This window comes from Numida meleagris, chromosome 10 (genome assembly GCF_002078875.1).
Source record: "Numida meleagris isolate 19003 breed g44 Domestic line chromosome 10, NumMel1.0, whole genome shotgun sequence".
NCBI lineage: Eukaryota > Metazoa > Chordata > Aves > Galliformes > Numididae > Numida > Numida meleagris.
Window position 1 is genome coordinate 4,351,637 of NC_034418.1, and position 25,357 is coordinate 4,376,993.

The following is a 25,357-nucleotide window of genomic DNA, read 5'->3' on the forward strand; positions in this document are numbered from 1 at the left end:
CGTGCATCCCACGCAGGTTAGCCGAAGCGTTACCTCAGAAATCTTTCTGTAACTCTACAGCGGAACGAGCCCCCTGCTCAGCACCGCCCTGCGATCGCACTTTGCAAACACGGACCCTCGGCGCACACCGCTGTCAGCGAACGCGCCCGAGCACATCGTCACCACACAACGCGAACAGGCGGCGGGGGGCGGGTACAGGAGGCTGGGAAGCGTTTGTTTGCTTAGGACGGGCTTAGCAGAGAGCAGCGGTGCTTTAAATCCGTTGATAGAAGTGTAGCTACGTAACACACCGTCGATAGGATTTTACACTTACCCCAGGGATTTCCGCACGCGACACCTGGCGCTCCTTTTTAATGGCAATACCCAAAGCCCCCTGAGCAAAATCTCTTATCGTTAGCGAGGAGCGAGGCTGTTCTCCCTCCTCAAACGTGGCGGAACCCTCAGCCCCGGGTGCTCGCTGACCCCGGGCACTCCGCGCAGCGCGGCCCCTCCGCCCCGCTCCGCGCCGTCCCGCGCAGCCCCCCCCTCAGGGCCGCGGAGCACGGCTCCGCGCGGGAAGCGCGTGCAGCACGAGCCGTGCCCCTCTGCAGCTCCCGCCCGCAGCGCTGCTTCTGCTGCCGAGCTCCTGCTGCTGCAGGGTCGTGGAAACGAGCGAACCCTGCGTTGCCCGTGCGCCCGCAGCAGCCCTAGGGCAGGGGCTCGCCCTGGGCGCCTTCCTGGAGGCGGGAGAGGAGCAGGAAGCAAGGCGCAGGTACCTTCAGTTCCTTCTCCCGCTCCCCCGCTCTCCTCTTCATGCTGCCGCCTCCGCGCACAGCCCGCGCCGCTCCGCCGCCTCCCGCCTTTCAGGGCACTACAAGTCCCGGCGCGCGCCGCGGCACGAGCGCAGGAAGCGCCGCTGCGCTGTTGTAGCCGGGAGTACGGCGGAGCTGCACCCCCCCCCCCCCCCCTCCCAGAACTACAGCTCCCATCAGGCAGCGCGCAGCCGGAACTGGAAGGGGCCGGTTAGCAACGGCCGCAGTTGCTAGCGGAGCGCTAGGAGGCGGCGCGGGCTGGCGGGAGCTGTGAGTACGGGGCAGGCTGCTCCCGCCCGGGGCGCGGCGGGAGGACGGCGGCGCTGAGGGGACGCGGTGCCGCCTGTGCACGGAGCTGAGGAGCGGGGCTGCCGCCCGCGGGGACGCGCTGGGTATCGCGCTGTGCTTTGCTATTGAAATAGCCCCGGGGCTCTCCTCGCCTGTGGCGTCTGGCACGTCTGTAACGAGTAAAGCCAACCTTGCAGGAATCGAGGAGGAGTTCACTCCTGAGCCCGAGGGCGCGGAAAAGCTCAGAGAGCTCCTTCCCTTCGTGAGGGAACGATGCCCCGTCCCTCCGCCCCTCGGGTTGTGTCGGAGGCGGGGCTGAAATTCCCGAGGAGCACCTGTGCGATGTGAAGAAGGGGAGACCTGGGCTTTGGTATTTGTCGGTGTTTCAGGAGGGCTGGCAGGGCACTGAGGTCCCCCGCTCTCGGTCTGCAGCAGGATGCGGTCTTCTGGGCCCCTAACTTCCATCGCATCCTTCTCCTTTCCATCCGCTAGAATAGCTCGGGCTACTGAAAGCCGATGGGTGTGTGCACTGAACGAGCAGTAAGTGAGGTTGTTTTAGTTGACAAGGTCAATACAGAGCCGACATTTATCTTGGAGGAGCCAGTGGAGGAGGAAGGTGGGCTGGAAGCACGCTGTGATAGGCTGAGGCGCCTGGGTGGGCTTTTCTCTTTTTTTTCTTTTAACAGAGTGATTTTGTGAAAAGAGCATCATCACCACCATGGCCAAGGTGCACAAAGTTCTAAATTCGTGTTGGACGAATGTAGTGAAATCTTAAAAACTAAGACATTAACTTAAAAGTCCCCCTTTTTGCACCCCTAGCTGAGAACCTTTGGCAATCTCCCTAATCCCACCACGGTTTTGCCCCACTGCAGTGATAGTGGGGGAGCAACATGCTCTGTGGGGCTTGTAAGAATGTGGGCCTATAGCATGAGCTTTGATACTTTAAGCACTCGTGCTTAGTGCTGCCTGCTTTTCCATAGCACTGCAAATTCGCGTGCAGTTTTCTGCAGTAATTTGTCAGGTAGAAGTGGTGATGGCACCAGGCTTGTAGCTGCTGCAGTGGATAAGTCAGTGTTTCTATAACTTTAATTCCTCTAGCATTCTTGCTTATACCCTTTAACCTCTTAACTTTTAATTCTCACAGTTTAGTTCCAGAGATATGGAGAAAATTCCTCTCTTTATGTACGAAGTTACTTCTGTGTGGATTTTGGGAACAAGAGGGCTGAATTGGTATAGGGTAATCTCTCTTGGAAATAAACAGTGTTACGTTGTTGAGGTTCAGCATGGCACGCGGGTCCATCCAGTTGCAGATGGTATTTTTGTAATCTTTCTTGCCTTATTATGCTTTATTTTAAGAAACACCAAGCTCTTAAATACAGTTGCTTTTGTAGCCATGTTGCTGTACACTTCCATCAGATTTAATCACTTAGGAAGTGCTTTCCAAAGAAATAATTTGAAACTCTGTGGAGAAATCGCTCAAGCTTTTAGAAATAATGCTGGAACCACTGGCTACAGGGAAGATAATTTTGTTTCAGTGTTTGTGATTGAGTCTGTGTTAATATTAACAAAGTAACTGTAGGACAGATTTGCTGTTTGATGTATTCCCCAAAGAAGAAACATAAACAATGACTTCTAGTGATTATTAGAGACATAAGTTGTTTTATGTTACTAACAAAACAAATCTTGATGTCAGACTCTGTACGTGTAGTTACATTTTGCCTAAAACCAGATTACATGTTCAAACTATGCGTATATAAAAGAGGCTTTTTCATTAAAATGGTTGCATTTTTTTTTCACTTGCCCTTGGACGCAAAAGGAAGCTGAATGTTTGGTTTCTGTCACTTTGTAATGACAATGTTGTCACTGTTGGTTTCCCAGTGCTTGCCTAAATGTTTTTTGTTTATTATGGATTTATATTGGCTAAAGCAAGTGTGTAATGGCAAGGGGGATAAAAAAAGGTTGTCCGAAGAACATAATGTATTTTTTTCTTCCTTTTTAATGCTATTTCGGCCTTAATTGACTTTATGGCCAACATCTAGTTGTTGGCACTGGATAAGAAGAAACAGTAGTTGTTAACATCTATCTTCATACCTTACTCTGGAACTAATGTAATGCTTTCTCACATTAATACTTCCCTAATCTCACTTTGTCGTGCAGCTAAGTTTTCTGTTGCCTGAAGAAAGAAATGTGTTCAGATTTATGAGAATCGTTCATAGGAGAGTCTCTATCTTAGAAAGTAATTTCTACTATGACAATGATTGAAAGAAGACTAAGAGAACAGTGGGTAATGCTGAAATGACTTCATAACCCCCAGCACCTTTTTTTCAAAGAGTTCCAATAAAAGCATGGCAGGTGGCATTATGGTCTACCAGTTGATGCCTTAAGCCTTCCCATGTCTTGAAAGAAGTGAATAATTAAAATAAATAAATGCCCACAGGTCCCTCTCCCACGTGCCCTCAGAAATACGGACTTAGCCCAAAGACTGCTGAATAAATGAAACTAAGAAGTTGAAATATCTAATTCTAAAAACTTTAAGTAAAGTAGGAGTTATTAGAACGGAAAGGAAGCTACAATAGAAAGGAATTGCACAGATTAATGTGATGTGACGTTTAGCTTGAAAGTTTACATTGTCCCGAGCCAAACAGTTGAGGAAGGAGCATTTACAGTTATGTATAAGTCTATCGTTTCAGTGAATCTGTCATTACTTCTAGATGATGTAACTGTAGTTTGTTCTACTCATACAGCTTAAGTTACAAATGGAGAAGAATTTTATTTGAATTTTGTTATTCACAGATAAGCCATGTCTGTTCTAGCTGATGAAACTGTGGGGGACCTGCCTGTGAGAGATGTGGGTCTAACTCTATCTGGAATTGGAGGATTACAAGGTTTGTACCAGCTGCTATGTATTACAGTTACAGACTTTGATCAGTGGCTTCTTTAGGTCTTTCTGAAAATGTTTCTGACATTCACGCTCAGAAAATTAAGTTCAAATAACATTGCAAATCTGGATTAAATTCTGAAAGGTAAAAGATACTATGACCTGTTCTTTGTTCATGTTACTCGTTATAAGAGGGGCACTGCTGCAAGACGCTAAAAACTGCCTATTTTTCATCCTTCCTGGGAGAAAAGAAGGCTTTTTTGCTGAATTGAGAACAAGGCCAGACCCATTTAACAGAATGGGAACCAAAACTAGGAAGTAATTCTGACATGCTACTAACTTGCTATTAGAATGGGATTACTGCATTCCGTCTTTTATATGAGTGAATTTACAGAATTATGAGTTAATTTTTCAAATCTCAAGACAATATATTTACTTTGAAACATGTTAGAAAGTATTCTGGTGCTGAGGGTCATCTTACTTTTTTACTGTGTTTGACAGCACCTTGTTATTTGCTAGACAATTTCCTTTTTGTTGTTCAACAAATTGTTGAATGATTGCCATATCATTTTAATTTTTTATCTATAAGAATTGGAGGAAAAAAGTGATTAATATACCAATAAATCTGAAAAAAATTAACTCATACAAATGTACAACATCAAATTACTTGGGAACTTCCAGTATTCAATATTTCAGAATGAGAGACTGGATTTTGTGTTGTTGAAATACATGACATGTACTGAAAGTAATCTTAAGTTGTATTGGTTTGGGTAGAATCAGCAACTGCACGAAATGTTAGAGTTCGGCAAGCTGTGTCACGGTTCAGTCGAGAGGAGCTGGAAGATAAATTTCTTCGTTTACATGATGAAAACATCTTACTTAAACAGCATGCAAATAAGCAAGAGGAAAAAATTAAAAGGTATGGGCTTTATTTTTTTTTAATTTTGGTTTCATTTCAGTTCAGAGTAACTCTTTTGCGACTTACAGTATTAATTGTCAACAAACTAACAATTATGCTGAATTTTCTCAGACCAGTCTTTAAAGTTGCCTTTCAAAGCCTTGATATTCCTTTCTGTCCAATGGAAGCTTCATGTAGTGCATTCTACAATCGTTGCTCTGTGAATCTGTTTTCTCCTAATTAATGGAAATGGTATTGGTGCAAATAAAACACCTGGAATTAATGTTATTGTGCCAGCTTATCAGGTCTTATAGTCATGCTTGAGGGTTGAAGAGGGTTTAGTCAAAAAAAAGAGTTCACCTTGCAGCAATTGGAGCCATTAACATTTTCAACAAATACTGAAGAAAGACAAGGTGGACATGAATGGTGGTAAAGGACAATTAAAATTTAGGAGAAGATTTCTATTAGAAGAAGAAAAATGAAGTAGATTTTGTGTTTCAAAAGCAGATATGTGAACTTTAAAAAAAATATATATATATGAATGTTCTTGTGTATTGTTTGAGTTATTTCAATTTGTTAATTTGTATTATGATAGAGAAAGCAATAGGTGTAGGTCTAGACTACTGATCATTTTAATTATGTACTTTTCAATTAAATAAATAACTCAAGAAATCCAGAAATTGGTTTCACTGCTTTCTTAGTATAGTTTGCTTTAGTCCATTAGGAATGTGAGCACTAAATATGAATACAAAAATGTCTCTTTCACTTTTAACTGATATCTCAGTGATTTTTTTTGTCAATGTTACAACTATAAAGGGTTTTTGTATATGTCTTCACAGAGACTTTGAACAAGTAATATAAAAGCATCAACATTTTCTCTCCATGTGCTCGTTTTCTTAGCAAAATTGTTTAATCTTGTTCACGAGTGAGATGTTCATAGAGAAATTGGTATACGAATTACTATCACCTTGTCTTTATAGATTGGGGAAAAAAATTCTGGGCTGTTTTTTGGGGAGATGAGAACTGAAATGCATTATGAAATGAGATCTATATCATTCGGTTGTCAATGGAGAAATTACTTGACTAGGAAAATATGGAACAAAATACTTTATTTTTAACTTTTAATTCTGCTTAGCGGATGGAAACAAGGAGAGCTGTACATTATGATCAGTGAACTCTCCAGAAATTACAGTTTGCACCTCTGGTTACACACTAATCGTAGTATAGAAGTTTTCATACTGATTCAATATCAACACCTTCACAACAAGAAATCACTTAGTGCAATTCGTTTTTGTTTTGATTTCTGATTGTCTGTGCATATGGGATACTTTTTATGGTGGGCAGTATTTAAAGCTCCATCTAGGAAGGTGTGCCTCTATTTGCCAATTTGAAGCTGGTACCTTGAGTACGTAGTTATGCTATCTGAATGCATACAATAGATACTCAGGGAGCTGAAGAAGAGCCTATGGAAGCCTAATTATTCACCAGTACTTTCACCGTAGAATCAAAATGGTCTGTACAGAAACATTCCACCCCTTTTCTTTTGGTCCTTCTTTGTCCTCCTAAAAGTTGAGTAGCATTTAACCTTTTAACATTTTGTTAACCTCAAAATGCCTTTACAAATATGGTCGGCAATCATTTCTTCAGGATAAGAAGTACCTTCACTGAAGCCCTAGCTAGCATCACGTGCATGATACCATTGTACACAAACATATACAAGCAACTTCCAGTGTATTAGCTCCAATTTAGTGCTTTACAAGCAATCTCAGTCTATGTTCAGCAGAACTCTGTGTTGTTATTGTTGTTATACTGTGTTCATGTTGTGCTGTGCCTGAGATAATTAACATTTACTAAATCTAAGATATCTTCTGGTCAGAAGCTAATGAATTCCTGAAAGTGCATCTGGAGATACTGCCACTGCAGATATGATTATTTTATACCTTCCTAATGTCTAAAGGGTTCTTTCCTATTGATTTCAATAGTCAGTGAGTCAAGATCAAATTGACTAGCTTAACTTTTTCATCAGGCTACTATCAAATACAACATGGTGGAGCAACTAATTTGCTCATTCCAATTAGCACGTCCAGTGTTTCTATTAAATGGCTTACCAACTGCACTCATCTACTTAGGTAAAATTACCCAGAACGTCCAAACTGGAATATCTGAACTAATAATTTAAGGCACGGAAAGTCCGAAGTTCTCAATATAGTTTTTGTCTAGATCACCAGAGAAGAATTGTAATTCCTTAAGCTGCATTTCTCTCCCAGCATCCCTCATGCCAAAACCCTTTAGGAACTAGAAGTTTGGAATGAATTAGCAGTAGAAATACATTGAGGGGGAAAAAAAAAAAACTACAAAAAAACTGTTTACAGGCAAGTAACGTTCTGTGACATCCTAAAGTTGTTACAGATCTTCTACGTTTCACTTTTGTTCTTTTAAATAGAAGCTTCTGTCCACAAGTGTACCAAAATAAAACAAGCCTCTTTAAACAAATGAAATGTGTCTTTATTTTCAGTTTTCTTTCTGAGCCTGCAAAAATAGATCCCCTGTAAACTAGATACTGGTCGAAGATGTGTGACCAATTTTGTAAAGTCTTGAACTTGTCTTTCTCATCAAAGCCACCTTTTCTTTCTTTGTATGCCAAGTTTTTTCCATTCACTGTTGGGTATGTTTTCTGTTCTTGTATATTACATCACCTCCACGTGCCCTCTCTGCCTTTTGTTCTAGCTTACCAATGTTTATCAAAACCAAAGGAAATCAAAGGTACAACTCTTGAGATGCCAAAAGCAAAATTTGTATCCTTTTAAAGATAGATAAAAACCATACCCTCTGTATCTAATTATATTCTTCAACTAACCGTTCCTTCTCTGAAGCACGTGGGTAATATTTACCAAATATAAAACTGAGTAAGGTAATATTGAATATTTTGTCTTTCTTTCTAAGTACTTTCTTAGGTATTTCCACCTATACGTTTTAGCAGTTTAAGAACTGAAATACGTATTTAAATCCTAAAATGCTGTAAACGGTCTATCATTGGACTGTTGCATATTATTAACATTCTTTCAATATTTGAATGTTTTGTGGAGTTGTAGCTTTTATAGTTTGGCCCACCACATCCAAAATCTGTAACTTTACTTAACAGCATGCAGAGGTTCCTATATAAGGTCATGCGTTAAAAATTACATTTAAGGAGCATATGGAGTAAATATGCGTCCTCCCTTTACTAACCTTAAATGATAAGCCTTAGGAAACTGTTATTTGTCAGTGCTATAAAGCAGATTGCTGCACAGTGGTTTCAATTATCTTCAAAGAGTTCTTCACAGGCAGTAATAGTTATATCAAAACCTGAAATTTATTATTCAGGTTCTACGCTGAAATCTTCACAGTGATTATGTTCTTTTCAACAGAATGCTTTTTATGCTGACTTTTCACATTCTTTTTCATCTTTTTTATTATTTTCTCCAGAATGGCCACCAAGTTAATACGGCTTGTTAATGATAAAAAAAGGTCTGAGCAGGTTGGTGGCGGCCCCAAGCGGCTGGGTCATGCTGTGGAGCTGGAAGAAATGATTGAGCGTTTGCAGGAGAGAGTTCATGATCTTGAGAAACAAAACGAGAGCCTCCGCAACAAACTCGTTTCAAGCAAACAGCAGCTCCATATTCAAAGCCAGAGGCCTAATCCATACAAATACGTTCAATCTCGTGTTAACACTGGACTCAAAAAAGCAAGTGATGCTGCTGGCATGCTGGAGCACACAAAGAAAGGTATAATTAATGTGTATTAAGCATGGTATTTTAGATACATAACAGCAATTATTGCCTAAGTGAAGCAAGAGTATGCCCTTTTCTATACATCAGTGGACTGTAGTACTTGTAGGCAGAAAGATCACTGTTTCCTCCTTTTTCTTGTATTTATAGCAGTCATGATAACTTGTTTGTGTTTTAAGTCCTTATTTTGAGATTCCACAATGGTAGGGGTGAAACAAAATTAAAGATTTGAAAATAAAGTAGTTATCAAATGTGTTTCCTTATAGTTAAAATTGAGAGACTTTCCTATGATATCTCCAAATGCCTCATGAAAGTATTATATGAAAATGTTTAGCATTCTCATAACAAAGTTTTACATCTGTAGTTTGTTTGCACATTATTTGCCTTTTTAATTTCAAGGTTTGTTCTCATCTCTTTATACATGTGTGCACAACAGTATAGATTTTGGAAAGATCTATTACACATGTGGACTTTTGAAAGCTAATACCACAATGCAGCCCTCATTAATAATGGTTTTTACTTTCAAGACTCACTGGTTATGGCAGCCTCGCTCTCAGTCATTTACTTCTGATAACTATGATTGGAAATTACACTTTACAACTTTTCTGTTTTTATAAGAGTTTTTGTAGAAATAGTTGTACTGAGAGTTGATTTTTTTAAATATATATATTAAGAAAGGCAAATATGTTGGCCCAAATTCAGAGCATCTAAGTTAGCAGAATCGTCTCCTTAACTTGACTATGAATTAGGCTGATGGCCACTTATGTTGTGTTTTTCTCCATCTACCCTTCCCACTGGTCTTTATTTTGGTTGATTATTCAGGTAGCCCAAACTGCAAACAATAATAATGATTTTAGACAGATAATGAAAAGCAATGAGCTCTACCACTCTGAATTTGAATGTAATGGAATATATAATTATAATAATAACATAATTAAAAATAATTTTTACACTTAATACAATACATCAGGCATTTTTATTCTCAATTTTTTTTCCATCTAAATAATGCGAAGATGGAGTTGAAATCTGATAAATTTATTCAGGCCCACTGCGAGCAGGGAAAGATGGGTTACTTTCTTTGAGGATCAAAGAACAAATGTTGATAGGTTATGCTGCAAGGATTTCACTTGGCATAAGAATAGATCCGGATCAAGTGATTACAAGTCCATTTTCGATTGTTGTTCTTTGAAAATACCATCTCAGTTCTCTGTCTTTAAAATTAAATTTACAAAGAAAAGTATTTCAAGACCTCTTTTTAACATCTCTCTTTACCAGTGTGTACTGTATTGCCTGTAGTTCAAATTTTATAGCAGCTATGATTGCAGGTACTCTAATTATCTCTCTTTATGTAAATTTTACATGACAATGTATTTTATGGCATCTATATAGATGTTTTAAGTGTTTGTACTGTAGGCACTGTTTTTCTGCAAAATGCTTTCTCATTTGACATCGCAAAAATTGCTTTTTTTTCTTTCTTATTAGGAATGAAATTGCGGGATTTAGAAGTGAGATCACCTCAACTTGTTCTCCCAAGACATGGCCAGAGTCTGCTCGAGGACGCAAGAGCTGAAATAAGAAATTTGTGTGTTATTCATATTTCTTCATTGCTGTCATTATAACTGTTAGAACTTGTGGTTTTCCTGAAGAAAACAATTACCCTTTTCCAAAGTTATCACTTCAGAAAAGAAAATGAAATTGTTTAACTTCAGTGCTAATGAAAATTCTTGATTATTGCTCCTCTTTAGCATCTTGACATTTTTATCCCTAAAACCCATGGAAGTAACTGTCATTAATAGAATGGAGTTTACTGATGTTTAAGTTGCACTGATGCTAGCATAGTTTCTGCATTTGACCCTTTTTGAACAGCTAGAATTTATTTTCAAAATAATTTTCTTTATACTATTATGTTGTATGAGAAAATCTTTAGTAATTTTATAGACACGGGCCCAGAAGTGACTCTTTATCCTATACTAACCACTTTGAGTACTAGGAAAACAAGAGCTGTTTAAGACTGCCAGGAGTCTTGGTGTTCACAGTAGTTTTTCTCTTATTGTGGAGACACTAATTAAAACAAAAAAATTGTTATAATGCCAAAAACATTCAGATAGCATTTCTTTCAGATATTTCAGTTCACACAGTTAGAAAAAATAACCATAGTTGCTCTAACCTTAGGGTGGAGCAGCCAATTGCAAGAGTGTGAACAAAAAACTACGTGACACTTTTTAAGTCTACAATTGACATATGAGGTAAAGAAGAAGTGTAGCTTATGCTTCAAAAGCTTTAGAGTGCAAAAAAGTATTTATTTATTTTCTTTTATTAAATGCTTTCTTGATTTCGGAATGTGATGTACTTGTACTTGCAGGGAAACTGTGATTGATTCCCAAAGGGAACGCATTGAGGAGCTAGAGCGTACTAGAGAGGTACTTGGGAATCAGCTGAGAAAAAGAGAAAAAGAAACTGAAGAGTACATCCTACAGCTGAAAGAGCAAGAGACAGCAAGCCAAAGGTACTGTGAAAAATGAAAACCTCCACGACTTAAACATTAGAGTATGTGCTCTTTTCATTTCTTTTTTCTTTGATGAAACTAAGTTATACAATGTTTTACCAAATGACTGTGGATAATTCTAAGCCAGGAGGATCTTATGATAATGCATTATGATGATTTTTTTATTTTTCATTTTAAATAACCAAATAAGTTAATACTTAATATTTTACTGAATCAATTTCTGGCTGATTCAGATTCAGTTGAAGCTGAGCTCATTAAACTTTGTTCATCTATCAGTTCTTCACTACAAGTCTGAGAAACTTCTAGATATAGCTTTGTAGTAATTTAATGTTCATTAATGCTCCTTCTGTAGCAGTAGAAAAATAATGGCCATGTAAGGACAGATTAGTGAATTTTTTTAATGAATATGATATAGTTGTATAGTGAAACAAATTCAGATAAATATTCTTGTGAATGACTCAGTAAAGTGTCTGTAGATTTAATCTCTCAATCTTTCTTCTTCCAGTTTTACAAAAATATGTGCAGATTTGTGTAACAGCATGTATGTGTCCTCTTCCTACTGTTTCAAATTCAACCTGGTACTTTTGTTTGTGTTAAGGATCACGTAGGGTCCAGTTCTGTGTTCCTTCCTCTTTAGATGTCAATGAAAGTTTTACTTGGATGTGAGGGAGATAATTGGTTACTTTTGCCTTTCTAGGGGATCATGTTATTATGTGGGAGCACTCTTTTGTGCATCAGTAATGTTACATAGACAATACTTGATAATAGATATTTTAAGTTCTTAAGAGTTGCTGTGTCTGGCTGAAGACATTAAGAAAGCTGAAAAATGTCTATTAGTAGATATCCAGAAGAGTGCGTCCCCCATAATTTCACTGCTAGAATAGTTAATGGAAAGCTATTAAGTCCTATGTTTTTCAAGTCTTGTTTTTTTGTGCTGAATGAATTGTAGCTATATCTATACTGTTCTCTACAGGCTTAAAAGTAATTATAGGTACCCATCGAAATTATCTTTAGGTGTTCATTAGCTTTCATTCTTGAAAATCTTGTGTTATTAAGAACAAGCTGTGTTAGTCGTTTCACTCAAATAAACACAAGAATGACAAAAAAAAAGTCTACTTTGCATCAACACACAAGTTTCTGTCAATATTTGAGTGGTGCTATGAGGAGAAACTTAAAATTCAGGTGACTGATAAGGTCCTCTTATTTTGCTTTTATAGCTTAAGTCTTTCAATTTTTCTACAATTGGCAACTTTTCCTTGTATCTTCTTCGAATACGCTTGGCTGTCATCTAGTTAACTCCCCAAAGACAGCGTTAATTTGTTGTAATCGTTTAGAAACTGAGATGCCAAAAGGAAGATGCTTTCTCCAATTTTCCTGTATGTAGCTTTCAAACTTTAGGAATACATTCTTGATTCTACTAGCTGATTATGAAGTTGTTGTGATTTAAATAACTGAAGGATTTTTTTTAATGTAGTAAAGCAGCTACAGTTGATAGTCATGGATTTATCAGTGATAAGAGAGAAAGTTGCTTGTTACTCCGAGTCCTATAAGCACAAGAAATCCATTAATATTTTGAAGCTGTCTTTGCTCATCCAGCTTTCTTGACTACAATTTCTATATAACTACACAAGAATTACATAACAATACATTGCAATACTTGCAACCTCCTGTAGGGAACCTGCTTTAGCAGGGGGGCTGGGCTTAATGATCCCCAGAGGTCCCTTCCAATCCCTACAATTCTGTGTGTTTGTGCAAGTTTAGCTGTTACGCAGTGTACACTTTGAGCTGATTATTGTCACACATCTGCAGCCAGTATTTATTTCAGTATTTCTTTAGTGATTGTTTGGGTTTGTTTCAGAAAAATTGAATTCTAGCTTAATTCTGACTCAAGGAAGACACTTGGCATGCAGATTGTTAGACTAAGTGTTTTCATAAGTACAAACTTCAGTTGCATTTAGCTTGAGTGTTTTCAAATTAAAAATGGCCAAAACCATTATAATCTCATGTTTTGTTTGTGATACAGTGTGTTAATTAAAACATTAAGTCTCAGTAGTCACATTACGCGAACAGCTAGCTTCAGTACCTTAGTTTCTCATGGTAACTTCCACAAATCATTTTAAAATCCATCTCTGAAATGCATTAGTAAAACAGGTATTTGGTATTTGTATGTGTTTGGTTTTTTTTTTTTAGTTTTTTGACTTTTTTTTTGCTTTTTTTTTTTTAAAGCTTATTTGCTAGGTTTTTCATTCTTCAGACTTTTTTCTGCTGCAAGGTTGTTCTGGAGTTCGACTTGCTACACTTTTGGATTTCTAGACAGGAGTATCATAGCTGACACACTCATGGCTTCACTGTTTGCATTATAATATTGCAGTCCTAGACTAAAATGTGGAACCTTAGCCTCATAGTATTTATACTGTTTTGAGAGACTGCAGCGTGTATATGGCTCTTCTAAACCATACAGAAACAACTTTAATTTGTGTTTCCATATCAAATTTCTCATGCTGAACTTCTTTTCCTAGAGGTCATGATTTTTTTTTTTTCTTTTGGGGTTAGCTCTCTTAGCTAGGCAAACAAATACAGACTTTTCTATTGACATTTAAATAATCTTAGTAACATATATATGCTACAGCTATTGATACCATTAATGTTTTTGTTTTCTACAAATATGCTTTCAATTACACAATGTAAAGGTGTTACTAAAAGGTAATTTTTTTTCCTCTCTTTATCTTTCACTTCATTTGAGGGATAAGAGGTAAGAGAAAAAACATAATGAACATCAACATACAATCCTGTTACTACCCAAGTGTTGTAAAATAGAAAGGTACTGCATATTGATATTCTATTCTTGACTTCTCTTCCTGGGAGTCCTGTCTTGCTGTTTGGTATAGCTGTGGTTAAACACTATTAGCCTAGAAACTTTTTGCTTACTTTGCCAGATGGAGGGTACGTGAGCCTGAAAAATATAGCAGTGATTTTTTGTTTGTTTTTCTTGTTCTGAATGTGATTAGGGGAAAATATGAGAGCTGCTCGTCCCATTTGATAGAACAGTCAGGACTCTCTAAGAGCAGTCTTGGTTTTGTATCAATGTCCTGCTCATATGGAAGTAAAGACAAGATGCAAGAGATGTGGTTTAATTAGACCTCAATTTTATTAGCTTAGCCATCTGGGAATTACTGGCATAAATTTGTACAGTGCTGGTCAGGATCTTTTCTTTAATCATTTCCTTCTGTTGAAGGTTGCTATTGGTCCCTGATTTCCACACAGCTGGTCCCCAGCCTATTACTGGGATCCTACTCTACTGTTTTAATCCAAAGGATACGAGGCCTGGAAAAGAGATTGTCTTCACTGTTCTGAAAACATCAACCCCAAACTTAAGTCCTAGCATTTTAAAGAGTCACTTTCTCCTAACTGCATTTCCAATTTCAGTCTTTTAATCCAGCTTTTAAATGAGGTTTAGAGTGGAAAGGTAGAGTTTATGTTCCTTATTTCTGCTCTTGTGACAGAAGGTATGTTAAAGCTAAATCAACGTGCTCGTTAATCAAGGGTATTGCTACAGAAGGGCACCAGTTTGTTTTCACTTTCTCACTTCAGCTTCAGATATACCTTTATGTCTTCTGGTTCTGGAGCAGAATTTTTGGCTTTTAGGGCGGTAGAGCAAATATTGAATGAGTGATCATGGTGCAGCTTTATTCTTGTAGGTCATTTGTTGAATTTTGAGAAAAATGTTACCTATGTTAGAGAAAGGTAGCATTGTCTTTTAAATCCTTATTTATCTCCTATTTTAAGCTACCCTAGAAAATGTGGGAAGATGTTCTGGGAGCAAAATAAGTCAGCTACCTGGGAGGGAGAAAGCTGTAGATAATACAGCTTTTTATGTACATAAACATAGCTGTAGATAATGTGTAGATAATCAGTTTCTCTTCTATTCTACTGTTTTGTGACTCCATTTATGGAAAACCAAAATAATCTTCCGCAATTAACTTCCTCAACTAAGTAAATCTGAAATGATCTTGTTCTTAAACAGCATGCTCCTTGTCATGTACCTTCCTGGGATAAATACTGTTACCATTGTAAGAATGGAACTGATCCCTATTAAAAAAAAAGTAATTTTTCACTTCTGAATTTAAATAATTCACTGATAATATCAGTACCCAAAACCTGTTTAAATCAAGTAGTGCTTCATTCACATAGTTAATGTTGATTGTCAGGAGCCATGGGGTTTACATCTGTACATCATAAATTTCACTATCATCTGCTCCTTTTTTTACTTAAAAGAAAAAAAAAAAGCTCTCTGCTTAAAAAAGAAGGGCGGAAAAAAGGAAAAGAAAAAGCCTTTGAAGGCATCGGAGCCTTTTGTTTGATGTGTGGAACAAGATTAATAAAAACGTGCCACTACATTAGCTTTTAAATAGCTAGCATGAGACAGTGCTGCTGACTATACTCACCATAACTTTAATTTATGTAGATAATGTGTTTTAGGCACATGATTGTCTTAGTACTGTGTTAGTGTTTCTTGGGGCGTATCTCAGATTTGTGAGTATGTTTATCTTCAGTGTAAGGACAATTAACTTAGCAATACCAAAACACAATAAGCTTTGATATTTTAAAGCATGAGAGGAAAGTATTTTGCATTCTCAGATGGTTTACAGATGTACAAATTTTCTAGTCCATTTTCTTGGTCCAACATGGCATTATGACAATTCCTCCAATATGCCTAAAATAGATAAATATTGGAAGTGAAATTACATTTCAAATGGTGAAGATTTGTTCTGATTTTCTATTAATAATAATAAGAATTGATTTCTCTTCCTGTACTTGAAAAAACTGCAAAAGTAAGAGCCTGCTTTCACTGTTTGAAGTAAAGGAAAGCTTCAGAATATTTATTTAAATTGAAAGTAATTTTAAACATCTATTAAATAGTGGATTCTCAAGTTAATCTTACAACTGTAATGATATAGAACATTTGTGTGGATGTTGTTATTCTCATGTAGTTAAAGACAACTGCAACTTGTTTTGAATGCCGTTCTTTAGGTGTTAGCAGTGTAAATTGCTAAGTTAATTTTCTTAGCAGTATTTCATAGGTGCAAACTCTAAGAGAAAACTCCATAAAATAAGAACTGCTTTGAAGGGTGGGAAAGAATTGATTGGAAAACAAATAATCTCAAGGTTATGGATTATTTTCTTTTCCTGTAATATGTAGTATATGATAAAACCAACATGTCTATATATTGATTGGTCCTATGACATCCTGAATTACTTAAATCCTTTAATGTAGATCATAGAAGACAAAATTAAGTTGGCTACCACATGCTAGATCTTCTCCCAAATGTATTGTAGAAAGTTAATTTCCACAATATCAACTTAGCAAGACAAAAATAATAAGACAAGTCATTCTGTAGTACTCAAGCTCACGATCTGTTTGTTTTTAATATAATTTTGAAGGCTAAACATTCGGGACAATGTGAAAATGATCAAGGTCCGTAAACAGCTGGTTGAGAAAAGCAATGCTCTTTCAGCGATGGAAGGAAAATTTCTCCAGCTTCAAGAGGTAATTATGATTTGGTCAGTAACATTCCATTACTCTCATCACATGATCATGCATTAATGGAAAATAAATATACACAGTTCTTGATTCCAAGTCACTGCTGAATACACAACATTTATGAAAACATCACCAGAAAATGCAACTGCGTGGCAGATTATGTATAGATTTTGGTAATATGATATTTTTCTCTTCCTCACAAATGTACTGGCAGAGCTGTGTATGCTTGCAGGCGGAGACAGTATGATATTAACAGGAGAATTTCTGTGAGTTAAAAAGAAATCCCACATGCAACTGAGCTGTATAAAGTATGTCTTCCTTATGAACTGGAAGTTGTAGATGTCCTTGTTATTCGCAAGGTGTAAAATTCCTAGCTGTATCCTGAGATGTTTACAGTGAATTATTTTATAATTGTTATAATTTTGTACTTCTGTATTATTTTTTTAATTTAGTAATGTGTCTTAATTTTTTGTTATATTGATCTACATCTTCAGTGTACTTGCAATTCAAGGAGAGAATAATTAAAAGCAGGGAAATTATAAGAAATTAAAGTGACTTTTAAAAGGTTCAAACAAAGTAAATTTTAAGTAAGTGCTAAGTTCCTGGCCTATAATATGAGGGTTGATCCAAAAATAATGCCTGCTATTTTGTTATGTTGGCCCACGACATCAGAGGTGGATGTTGGTGGTATGGCAGAAGAGGTTAAACCTTTCCACTAATATTTTATTACATTTTGTTGCCATGTGACAGATAGAAGCAGTGGGGCAGTCTGACAAATGATATCTGACATGCAAGTGCTTAGGAATCAAAGGTGTGTCATTGAATTTCTCCATGTGGAGAAAATTCACATTCATCAATGCTTGCTGAATGCTTCTGGAGACCAAACACTGGCTGTTACCATAGTGAGGTACTGGGTTGTGCATTTCAGCAGTGGTAACAGCAATGTGTAAGACAAGCCACATTCTGGATGGCCATACACAGCTGTCACATCACAAAATGAAGAGCATCTTGATCAGCTCATCTGCATGAATTGGTGGATTATGACCACAAGGCTGAAGGTGACATTTTCCTGGATTGCATCATTACCAGTGACAAGACATGGTGTTACCACTACTAGCTGGAGTCAAAATGGCAGTCCATGGAGTGGCAACATTTGAATTCCCCATCAAAGAGAAAGTTAAAGACACAGCTCTCAAGGGGTGAGGTGATGTGTGCTGTCTTTTGGAATAGGAAAGAGGTGATCATTTAGGGTTTCCTGGAAGCCAGACAAAGCATCAACTCTGACTGCTAAATTGTGACTTTAAGCTGAAGGCTCGGCCTTCCAAAGTCAGACCAGAGAAGAAGACAGCCTTTCCCCTGAGACACAACGTCATCAGACCCCATACTGGTTTGAAGGCGATGGAGCACATTGCCAATCTTGGCTGGGCTACCACATGCTCCTTATAGTCCAGATTTGGTACCTTCTTACTTCCGTCTGTACGGGCCAATGAAAAATGGGCTGTGTGGGCAACATTTTCCTAGTAATGGTGCTGTCATATGCTTGTAGCAGCTGTGAAACAGTGGATCACCTCCACCAGTGTAGATTTTTACTCATGCAGCATGCAGGCTCTTGTTCATTGCTGGTAAAAATGCATGGCTAATGGCGGTGACTATGTTGAAAACTAGTGTTTTATAACTGAGAATTTGCTCTATCAGATAGTTGTATTGTGTTCTTTGTATCTGTTGTAGTTTTCTTGGAAATAAATAGGAAGGTTGCTCTGAAAGTAATGCTATGTAAATAACTAGGAAGACTGAATAACAAGCAATGGTATGGTATTTCCATTAAGACTCAAGAAAAAAAAGCCCTAGTGCCTGCTGGAATTCCAAGGTCTTGTGGCAGGAATATCACACTCTATATTGAGGCCTTTATTCTGAAGTATTAAAAGTATGGATCCTAACCTTGTTGACACTCCTGCCAGGAAGAACTCAGGAAAACTGTCTGCATTCTTTCTGCAGTCCTTCAGGATAGAAGGCTGCCTGTAATCCACATTTCTCTTGTACCCTACTCTCCTATCTTCAGCTTTTTCTCCATAGTGGATTCTACGGCTTCTTTCTTCTTCTTTTTTTTTTTTTTTCCACGAAAACCTTTTATTGCAGCTGCCTGCTTCTTCCTGCATGCTTAACAAGACTTCTGTAATTATAATTTTGTTCCCTTCCTTTTATCCTGTGTCTTTCTTCTTCTGTCATTTGTTTTGCTCTCCCCAACCCCTAGCCTATTATCTTCTCTGCCAAAGCAGCTCTTCTGTTAGTAGTTCAAATCTAATTTCACACAGTGAACTTTGCTGAATGTAAACTCCAAGGGAGACAGCTTTTTGTGTTCTTAAATATAAAATGATATGGAATCTATTCCATTCTAAATCATATGCGACTTTTTGGTAATTTACAGCAAACATCAAGTTCTTATGTTCTTGCGCCTCTCTCTTGGCAACAGCTGAATAGAAACACATGACTAAGATTCAGACTGGTATTTGAAGACATTGTTTCTAATATTCACATTGAAAGCTGCATTTTCATCCAAAGAATGAGAGTGTTTTCTGTCTCATCATATTTTTACAAAATAATGGATACAATGGTTTTTCTGTTTATAAGAATTGGAATGTTTGAAACATTAATCTGCTAAACGTGCACAACTATAAAATTTCCCCCTTAGATGGCACTTAAAGTACTTATTTAACAGAGCTCTGTTTAGGTTTGCTTTTTTAATCCTTGTGATCTTCCTGACTATTGAGTTCATTGTCTTTTGTTTTCAGCGTTTACCAGTTGAAATATGCATATTATCTATGTTTGCCATTGAACTTGAATCAGACAAAAAGTTCTGAAACTTTGGGATGATAAGAGCCTAAAATTATTTTCCATGTCACTATATTTAAGTTGAAGTTGCTACCAAATGTTTACAGGACAGTTTTGTTGTTCAAGAATGTTTATGAATGAAGGAAATTTAGTAATTACGTAGAAGAACAAAGGACTCTGAAACTATCTGGTTTAAATATTTGATTCCATCGATGTAATTAATTGCAGACTGAACATTCAGGATTTCATGATTTGTAATGTAGAATATGCTAATCTATGCAACTAAAATTTAAACACTATAAAGAGTTAATTCTCTTGGACAATCAGTACAACTGTTTCTTTTGTGCAGTATTTCTAGGAGGTATATATTCATTTTTTGTAGGGGAGTTACTTCGTGTTGAGGTACATTTCTCTAAGGAATGTGATTTTAGACTAGAAACCTTAAACTAAAATCATCATCCCAGTTGTTACTATGACTGGAGTCTTGAGATATTTTCAGGGAGAACTAAATAGAAAACAGCTTTGGCATGATGAAAAAAAAATGTTGATGGGACCGTCAGGTATAGAAGAATGCACCAAGAAAATAATGCATTCAGAGGGAAGAGTAAGGAAGTTATTGTCCCCTTAAAGTTAATGAAGAAAGTTAATGGAAAACCATGAGTAGAGGCACAGATGCTGAAGAAGAATAATGAAAATTAAGCAAGGAGGTTTTACTGGAGGACATTTTTAGAGCTTTTAATGAGAAGTTTCGGTAAAATAAGTAGATTGAGAATTGCTAACTGGGGGAGATTCTGGATCAGTTAGAAGGTGAAACCAAGACCTTGATTGCTGAGTTTGTTTTCAGCTGTTCTGGAAATTAAGGAAAGAGATGATGGTCAAGTGGTCTGGGAAAGGCAGCTTTCCCAAGGTTTCTTTTGTTTTTTTTTTTTTTTTCTTCCTCCTATACATGTGGCAAGTTGACTTATTGAAATGGCAAGGAACTCGTGAAAAAATTGAATGAGATAGGAGAAAGATGGGTTCACCTAGACAGTTGGAAACATAAGAATCTTCAAGGCTTGTGATTTTGAGGAGCAAAAAAAAAAAAAAAAAAATTGGAGAGAAATGAAAAAAGGTGTAGAAGACTGATTTTTAGGTTGCCATTTTTTGAAGTTATTGAGATGCAGTTCACAGGTACAGGACAGAGCAAGAGGCACTGAAAAAGGACTATTAAAAATGGGTGAGCAATATACTCTATCTCTGGAATAAGACAGTCTGCTAATATTGTTTATTCTCTTTCATATTGTTCTTATGGAGAAGTGAGATGTGAGAGGCCAAAGATCTGGTTGTTGATTGGGTTTTCTGTGGTTTTGTGTGTTTGTTTCTAGATATTTATATTTCATATGAACCTAAACAATTTATTGGATTTGCATTCAGCTTCTTCATTTAATTACTTTCTAGGAATACTTTAAGGAAAACATGAAGATAATAGTTTCTTATCTACAATCATTAAACATTTTCTATTCTTTTACATGTATTTGTCATATAGTCATTTTATTAAACAGGAGACTGGCTTTTAGGCTTTTTTTTTTTCCAAGTCATAATTGGAGTGTGTTTTACATGAAAATTTTTTTTATGAGGTATTATTAAAGCATTATGAAGTGTAGACATTATAACATTAACTAATATTCTGGAAATAGAGGTTCTATCAGTATCCTCCATTTAATATTAAAACTGGTTAAATGTGCCCTAATATAAACAACTAAAGTAAATTGAAACGTAAAAGAAATCATAAGTCCTTTATTAAATTACTGCTAGCTATGAAGTACAGCCTAGTATACTGGGATTATGAAACAATTATGTATCTACAGCTAAGGGTTAACAGATCTGCGGCAAGTTCTGTGTTTAACATAACTGTGGTCAGCATTCATTTTTGCTTGCTACTGCAGTGTTTTTGGTCAGCATGTCTAACCACTGTAACCACAGCAAAATCTTTTAATTGTTTAACAGACGTATATCTTGGTTCTTTTCATTATGACTAAACTGGGGTTTAATGTTCGTGAAAGCAACATGAATGCTACCTTCTCCTGGCCATGTGTAATGAATTTTTTTTTTTTTTTCAGTTTCTTAGTTCAAGAGTGTCTCCTATTGACCACACTGAGAATATATATGAAATGCTGCCAGGAGAGAACACTGATAGAATATGCTGCAGTATTGTAACGCTCTTCTCAGAGTTATTTTCTTTGCCCCCACCTCCCCATGATTTTTCTTCTTTTCTTTTCGTAGAACCAGAGGAATTTGAAGACTAGCCATGATGCTTTAATAGCAAAAAGTGATGAGCTGAACCTACAGCTTAAACAGGAGAGGTTAAAGTGCCTCCGTCTTGAAAAAGAATTGCAATCAGTGACTATTTCCAAGCGAAGGACAGAGGAGGTGAGATTGTGTCCAAGAGAGCTAGAATCTGCTTTAGGTAGTACACATAAATAAAGGAAAATACCTTTTCATTGCTGAAATGTAAATAGACCTTTCAAACGTATTTAGAAGACTAACCTGATTATACACACAGCTAACGCATTGGAGAGAAAATCCCATGGTTGCTGCTTGCATTTCCATACCTGTCTGCCAAGCTATGTAATTACTGTGCCAGTGTTTGGACACTGTTTGAAGAAAAGCACAGGATTTCATATCAATTCTGATACTAAACAAGTGGTGTGTTAAGGAGAAACAATCATAATACTTGACTTGTTGATCGTATTTTGCTATTTATATACCGAATTAAACATTTCTAATTCAAAAAAAAAATCTACAGCGTAAGACCGAATATAACTTCATACTGTTGTTCTTCAGCATATACATGCTAGTCTCAACCTCATAGAAGGAGCATGAGAAAGCCTGTCATGTGGTGGAAAAAAGTGTTATTTTGAAGTTTATTAGACACTGTTGTATGAAAAAGACTAGTAAGTCTTCATGACAATACATACGAAGTATTGAGTAATCATCTTTATAAATTCTTGATAGTGTCCTATTTGCTTTTTCTTTACTATTTTTTTGTGTTTGAAATTTTCTTCTTCATTTTAGTTACAAGAAAGAATAGATGATCTAGAGAAAGAGAAGGAACTCTTGAGGGAAAACTATGATAAGCTGCATAACAGGTAAATCATTTAATTATTGATCTACTGTTTAATGGCCAACTTTTTCTGATGCCAGTTAGAACAATGCAGGCTTATTGCAGCATATCTATTGCTAGCATTGGTAGGCCTGTGTCCACAGGTGCCAGGTTATTAATGTTTCCTTGGGTGTGTGTTTGTTTGTTTGTTTGGTTTTATAAGGAAATAAAAGGCATGAAGCCTTTTCTTGAAAATGTCATTCTATTGGAAATTCCCTTCAAAGTTGATGGGAATTTTGCCAAGGCCAAGACTGAGAATTAGATCTGAGGAGTTTACAAAGAACAAGTATGAATTTGTCAGTTGACTCTTATTATGTAGTCAGTATCTAAGAAAACAATTCGTTTGGATTAAAGACTGGGAGGAATTGTTTTCATACGACCTTGTAATGCAAATCTAGAAATGCTTAAACTCTCTCCAAAGGAAGCGGTGCCAGATGTGGTTGACCATTTATAGTTACCCAGATGGCTCTGTCTCCAGTGAAATACAGTAAACGTGAAAGAAATTGCACATGAATTCAAGTAACAGTAATCTTAAAATTCAAAGGGAGAAAAAAGCAGAAGTGGACTCCATTCAAAGGGATATAAATATTAGCATTATATAGGCTTGTTGCCAAAACTGATGTTCATTTAAATATCCAAACGCTGAACTACTATCATAAAATAACGTTACTGTATTATTTATTTTTCTGACAGCACACTTTTGAAAAACTGAAATAAGGTGTAGCTGCATATTCATGTGAAGTAATTGTACTTAAAGATATTGAATGCACATTGTAACTAGGCACAGTGGTCACTAAAACTTAAATTTCAGAACTGTTAAGACTAAGGATATTTTATATTTTGTCTTGCTAAGATTTATTCTTTTCTTATCAAAGCCAGTCACACTTTGAAGAGTGGTAAGTCTAAGCAATTGTAAAACATGCTGTCTTTTCTGTAGCTATGCAGTATTATCAAAGTGATTGTGGGTTCAGTGCATTATCTTTAGTCTGTACTATGTTCAAAATTATGGCACAGCAAAGTTAAGTATATGTTACTGTAGGACCTAGAAGCATTGGTTAAGTTCACACGTTCTGTAAAAGATGCTATCATCCTACAAGATAGTATGTGTTTAGAGAACTGTGTCAAAAAATAGGTGAGATTAGATACAGGATGAAAAACAGAATATAGGGAGTGATGAGAGTATTTTTATGAAGACTGCGAATCAAGAATGTAAACTCTTATGTACTCACAACCACTTTGTGTAGTCATTGCCATCAAAACAGGCAGTTGTCGTTCAGTCGGCACATACAGTCTTCCAAGCTGTGTGGGCTGTCCCTACTGCCCTATTTCTTTCTTCTCTCTGTTGTTTTTTTCGAGTTGTGGCTTTTGTTATATGAAATTCTGGGATAGATAGATCGATAGATAGGTTGATGGATGGCTGTATATCAGAAGATGAACAAAAAGAAAAGTTACTTTCTTAACCAGGCAGCTTCACCAAAGTGCATAGTGGAGAGACCTCATTTGTTAATGAATACACTACCATTTCTGATTTTTCACAGAATACAGAAGTCAATAAACTGCTTTATGACTGTTTTTAAGATGAAGGGTATTTTTCTGGTCAATAAGAATGCAACTATTGAATAATAATAACATGAAGACCGTAGTACTCAATGTAAAAATTACAAAAAACCACAATGCATTACTGTGTCTTCTTACCCATTGGGAATTGTACTGTAAATTAGGTAATGTTCTTACTTCTAGTTCAATCTGAGCTGCACGTTTTGTTGTGGTTTCAGCAGTTCTGATTCTGTGTCCGTGCAACCCTTACTGCACACAGATTGGTAGTTTATAAGTAAATAATGTGTTACAGGACAAATAGTTATTCTAATGTCTGCCCACCTCCATTTTTTATTTCTTTAAGTGGAAGTAAGATTACTTATTACTATTTCTTAATCAGTATCAGAATTGTTGTTTTACAGTATGGGAAAACTGTTGTCACTTTGTGGTCAATGTTTCTTTGAACAGGCAACTGACTTTAGGCTCTGCATCTTTCACAGATTTAAAAGAAATCAGGTGGGTGATCCTAGTTCTCTGCATTAAGAGGTTTTGTATGCGGAAAGAATGGTTTTGTCAGTTGTCAGTTGCTGAGGTTTGGAGCTGTGGATTACTCTGGAATACGCATCTGAATTCCTTTTCTAGTCCCACAAATGTTGCGTGTTGCCAACTTTTCTGACTTTGGAGCTCTAAATTAAGGCCAGTTCCTTTGCTCATCCCACAGACTCTTTCATGTTTTTTAACCACAGCCTGAGAAAGGCGCCTTGGTTTCAACAGCAGCAGACCAGCATATGTTTACTTAATTCCTAAGACATGATGACAGTGGTCTCTGTGCCACAGAAAGCTTTCTTCTTTATTATTTTCTGTTGAAGTTGATTTTGAAAAATTCTTCATATGCCACATGTTTTATTGCAGTGTCTTCAGTGTGACCCACGAACAGGAATGGAAATTAAAGGAAGAGCAACTGAAACTACAAATTGCTAAACTAGAGACTGCTATCAAATCTGATTTAGCAGACAAAAATGAAATCCTTGACAAGATCAAAGTAGAAAGAGGTACATTTCTGAAATAACTGCTGTTTTTTCATGATGTGAATTTCTCTCGTGTTGGAGTTTGGATGTATTCTGCAGAAAAATGTAATTTCTTAGTAGCGGTGATTTCAAAGCTGCCTTTTAAGAGTACA

General features: G+C 37.0%; 2 protein-coding genes across 19 annotated transcripts in view; one reads left to right on the top strand and one right to left on the bottom strand.

The window, feature by feature from the left end:
- The window catches only part of FTO (FTO, alpha-ketoglutarate dependent dioxygenase), a 232,702-nt gene extending 231,768 nt beyond the window's left edge, over window positions 1-934 (bottom strand). For 8 of the 10 annotated variants that reach the window (XR_002442136.1, XR_002442138.1, XM_021408379.1 and 5 more), the window contains exon 1: window positions 756-934. Coding sequence is in view for 6 of the 10 variants with exons in the window: in XM_021408379.1 (XP_021264054.1) it covers window positions 756-794 (39 nt within the window). In the remaining 4 variants the exon portion in view is untranslated. Of the gene's footprint in view, window positions 1-33; window positions 163-755 lie in introns of those variants that run through there. The other 2 variants (XM_021408381.1, XM_021408382.1) reach the window with 1 other exon arrangement.
- The window catches only part of RPGRIP1L (RPGRIP1 like), a 66,090-nt gene continuing 41,318 nt past the window's right edge, over window positions 586-25,357 (top strand). For 3 of the 9 annotated variants that reach the window (XM_021408369.1, XM_021408377.1, XM_021408376.1), the window contains exons 1-10: window positions 962-1,061; window positions 3,873-3,964; window positions 4,732-4,876; window positions 8,321-8,619; window positions 10,105-10,204; window positions 10,985-11,128; window positions 16,571-16,676; window positions 21,762-21,908; window positions 22,554-22,627; window positions 25,090-25,229. In XM_021408369.1, the coding sequence (XP_021264044.1) occupies window positions 3,880-3,964; window positions 4,732-4,876; window positions 8,321-8,619; window positions 10,105-10,204; window positions 10,985-11,128; window positions 16,571-16,676; window positions 21,762-21,908; window positions 22,554-22,627; window positions 25,090-25,229 (1,240 nt within the window). In that variant the 5' untranslated portion in view covers window positions 962-1,061; window positions 3,873-3,879. Of the gene's footprint in view, window positions 752-961; window positions 1,184-1,208; window positions 1,620-3,236; window positions 3,364-3,872; window positions 3,965-4,731; window positions 4,877-8,320; window positions 8,620-10,104; window positions 10,205-10,984; window positions 11,129-16,570; window positions 16,677-21,761; window positions 21,909-22,553; window positions 22,628-25,089; window positions 25,230-25,357 lie in introns of those variants that run through there. The other 6 variants (XM_021408371.1, XM_021408370.1, XM_021408373.1 and 3 more) reach the window with 6 other exon arrangements.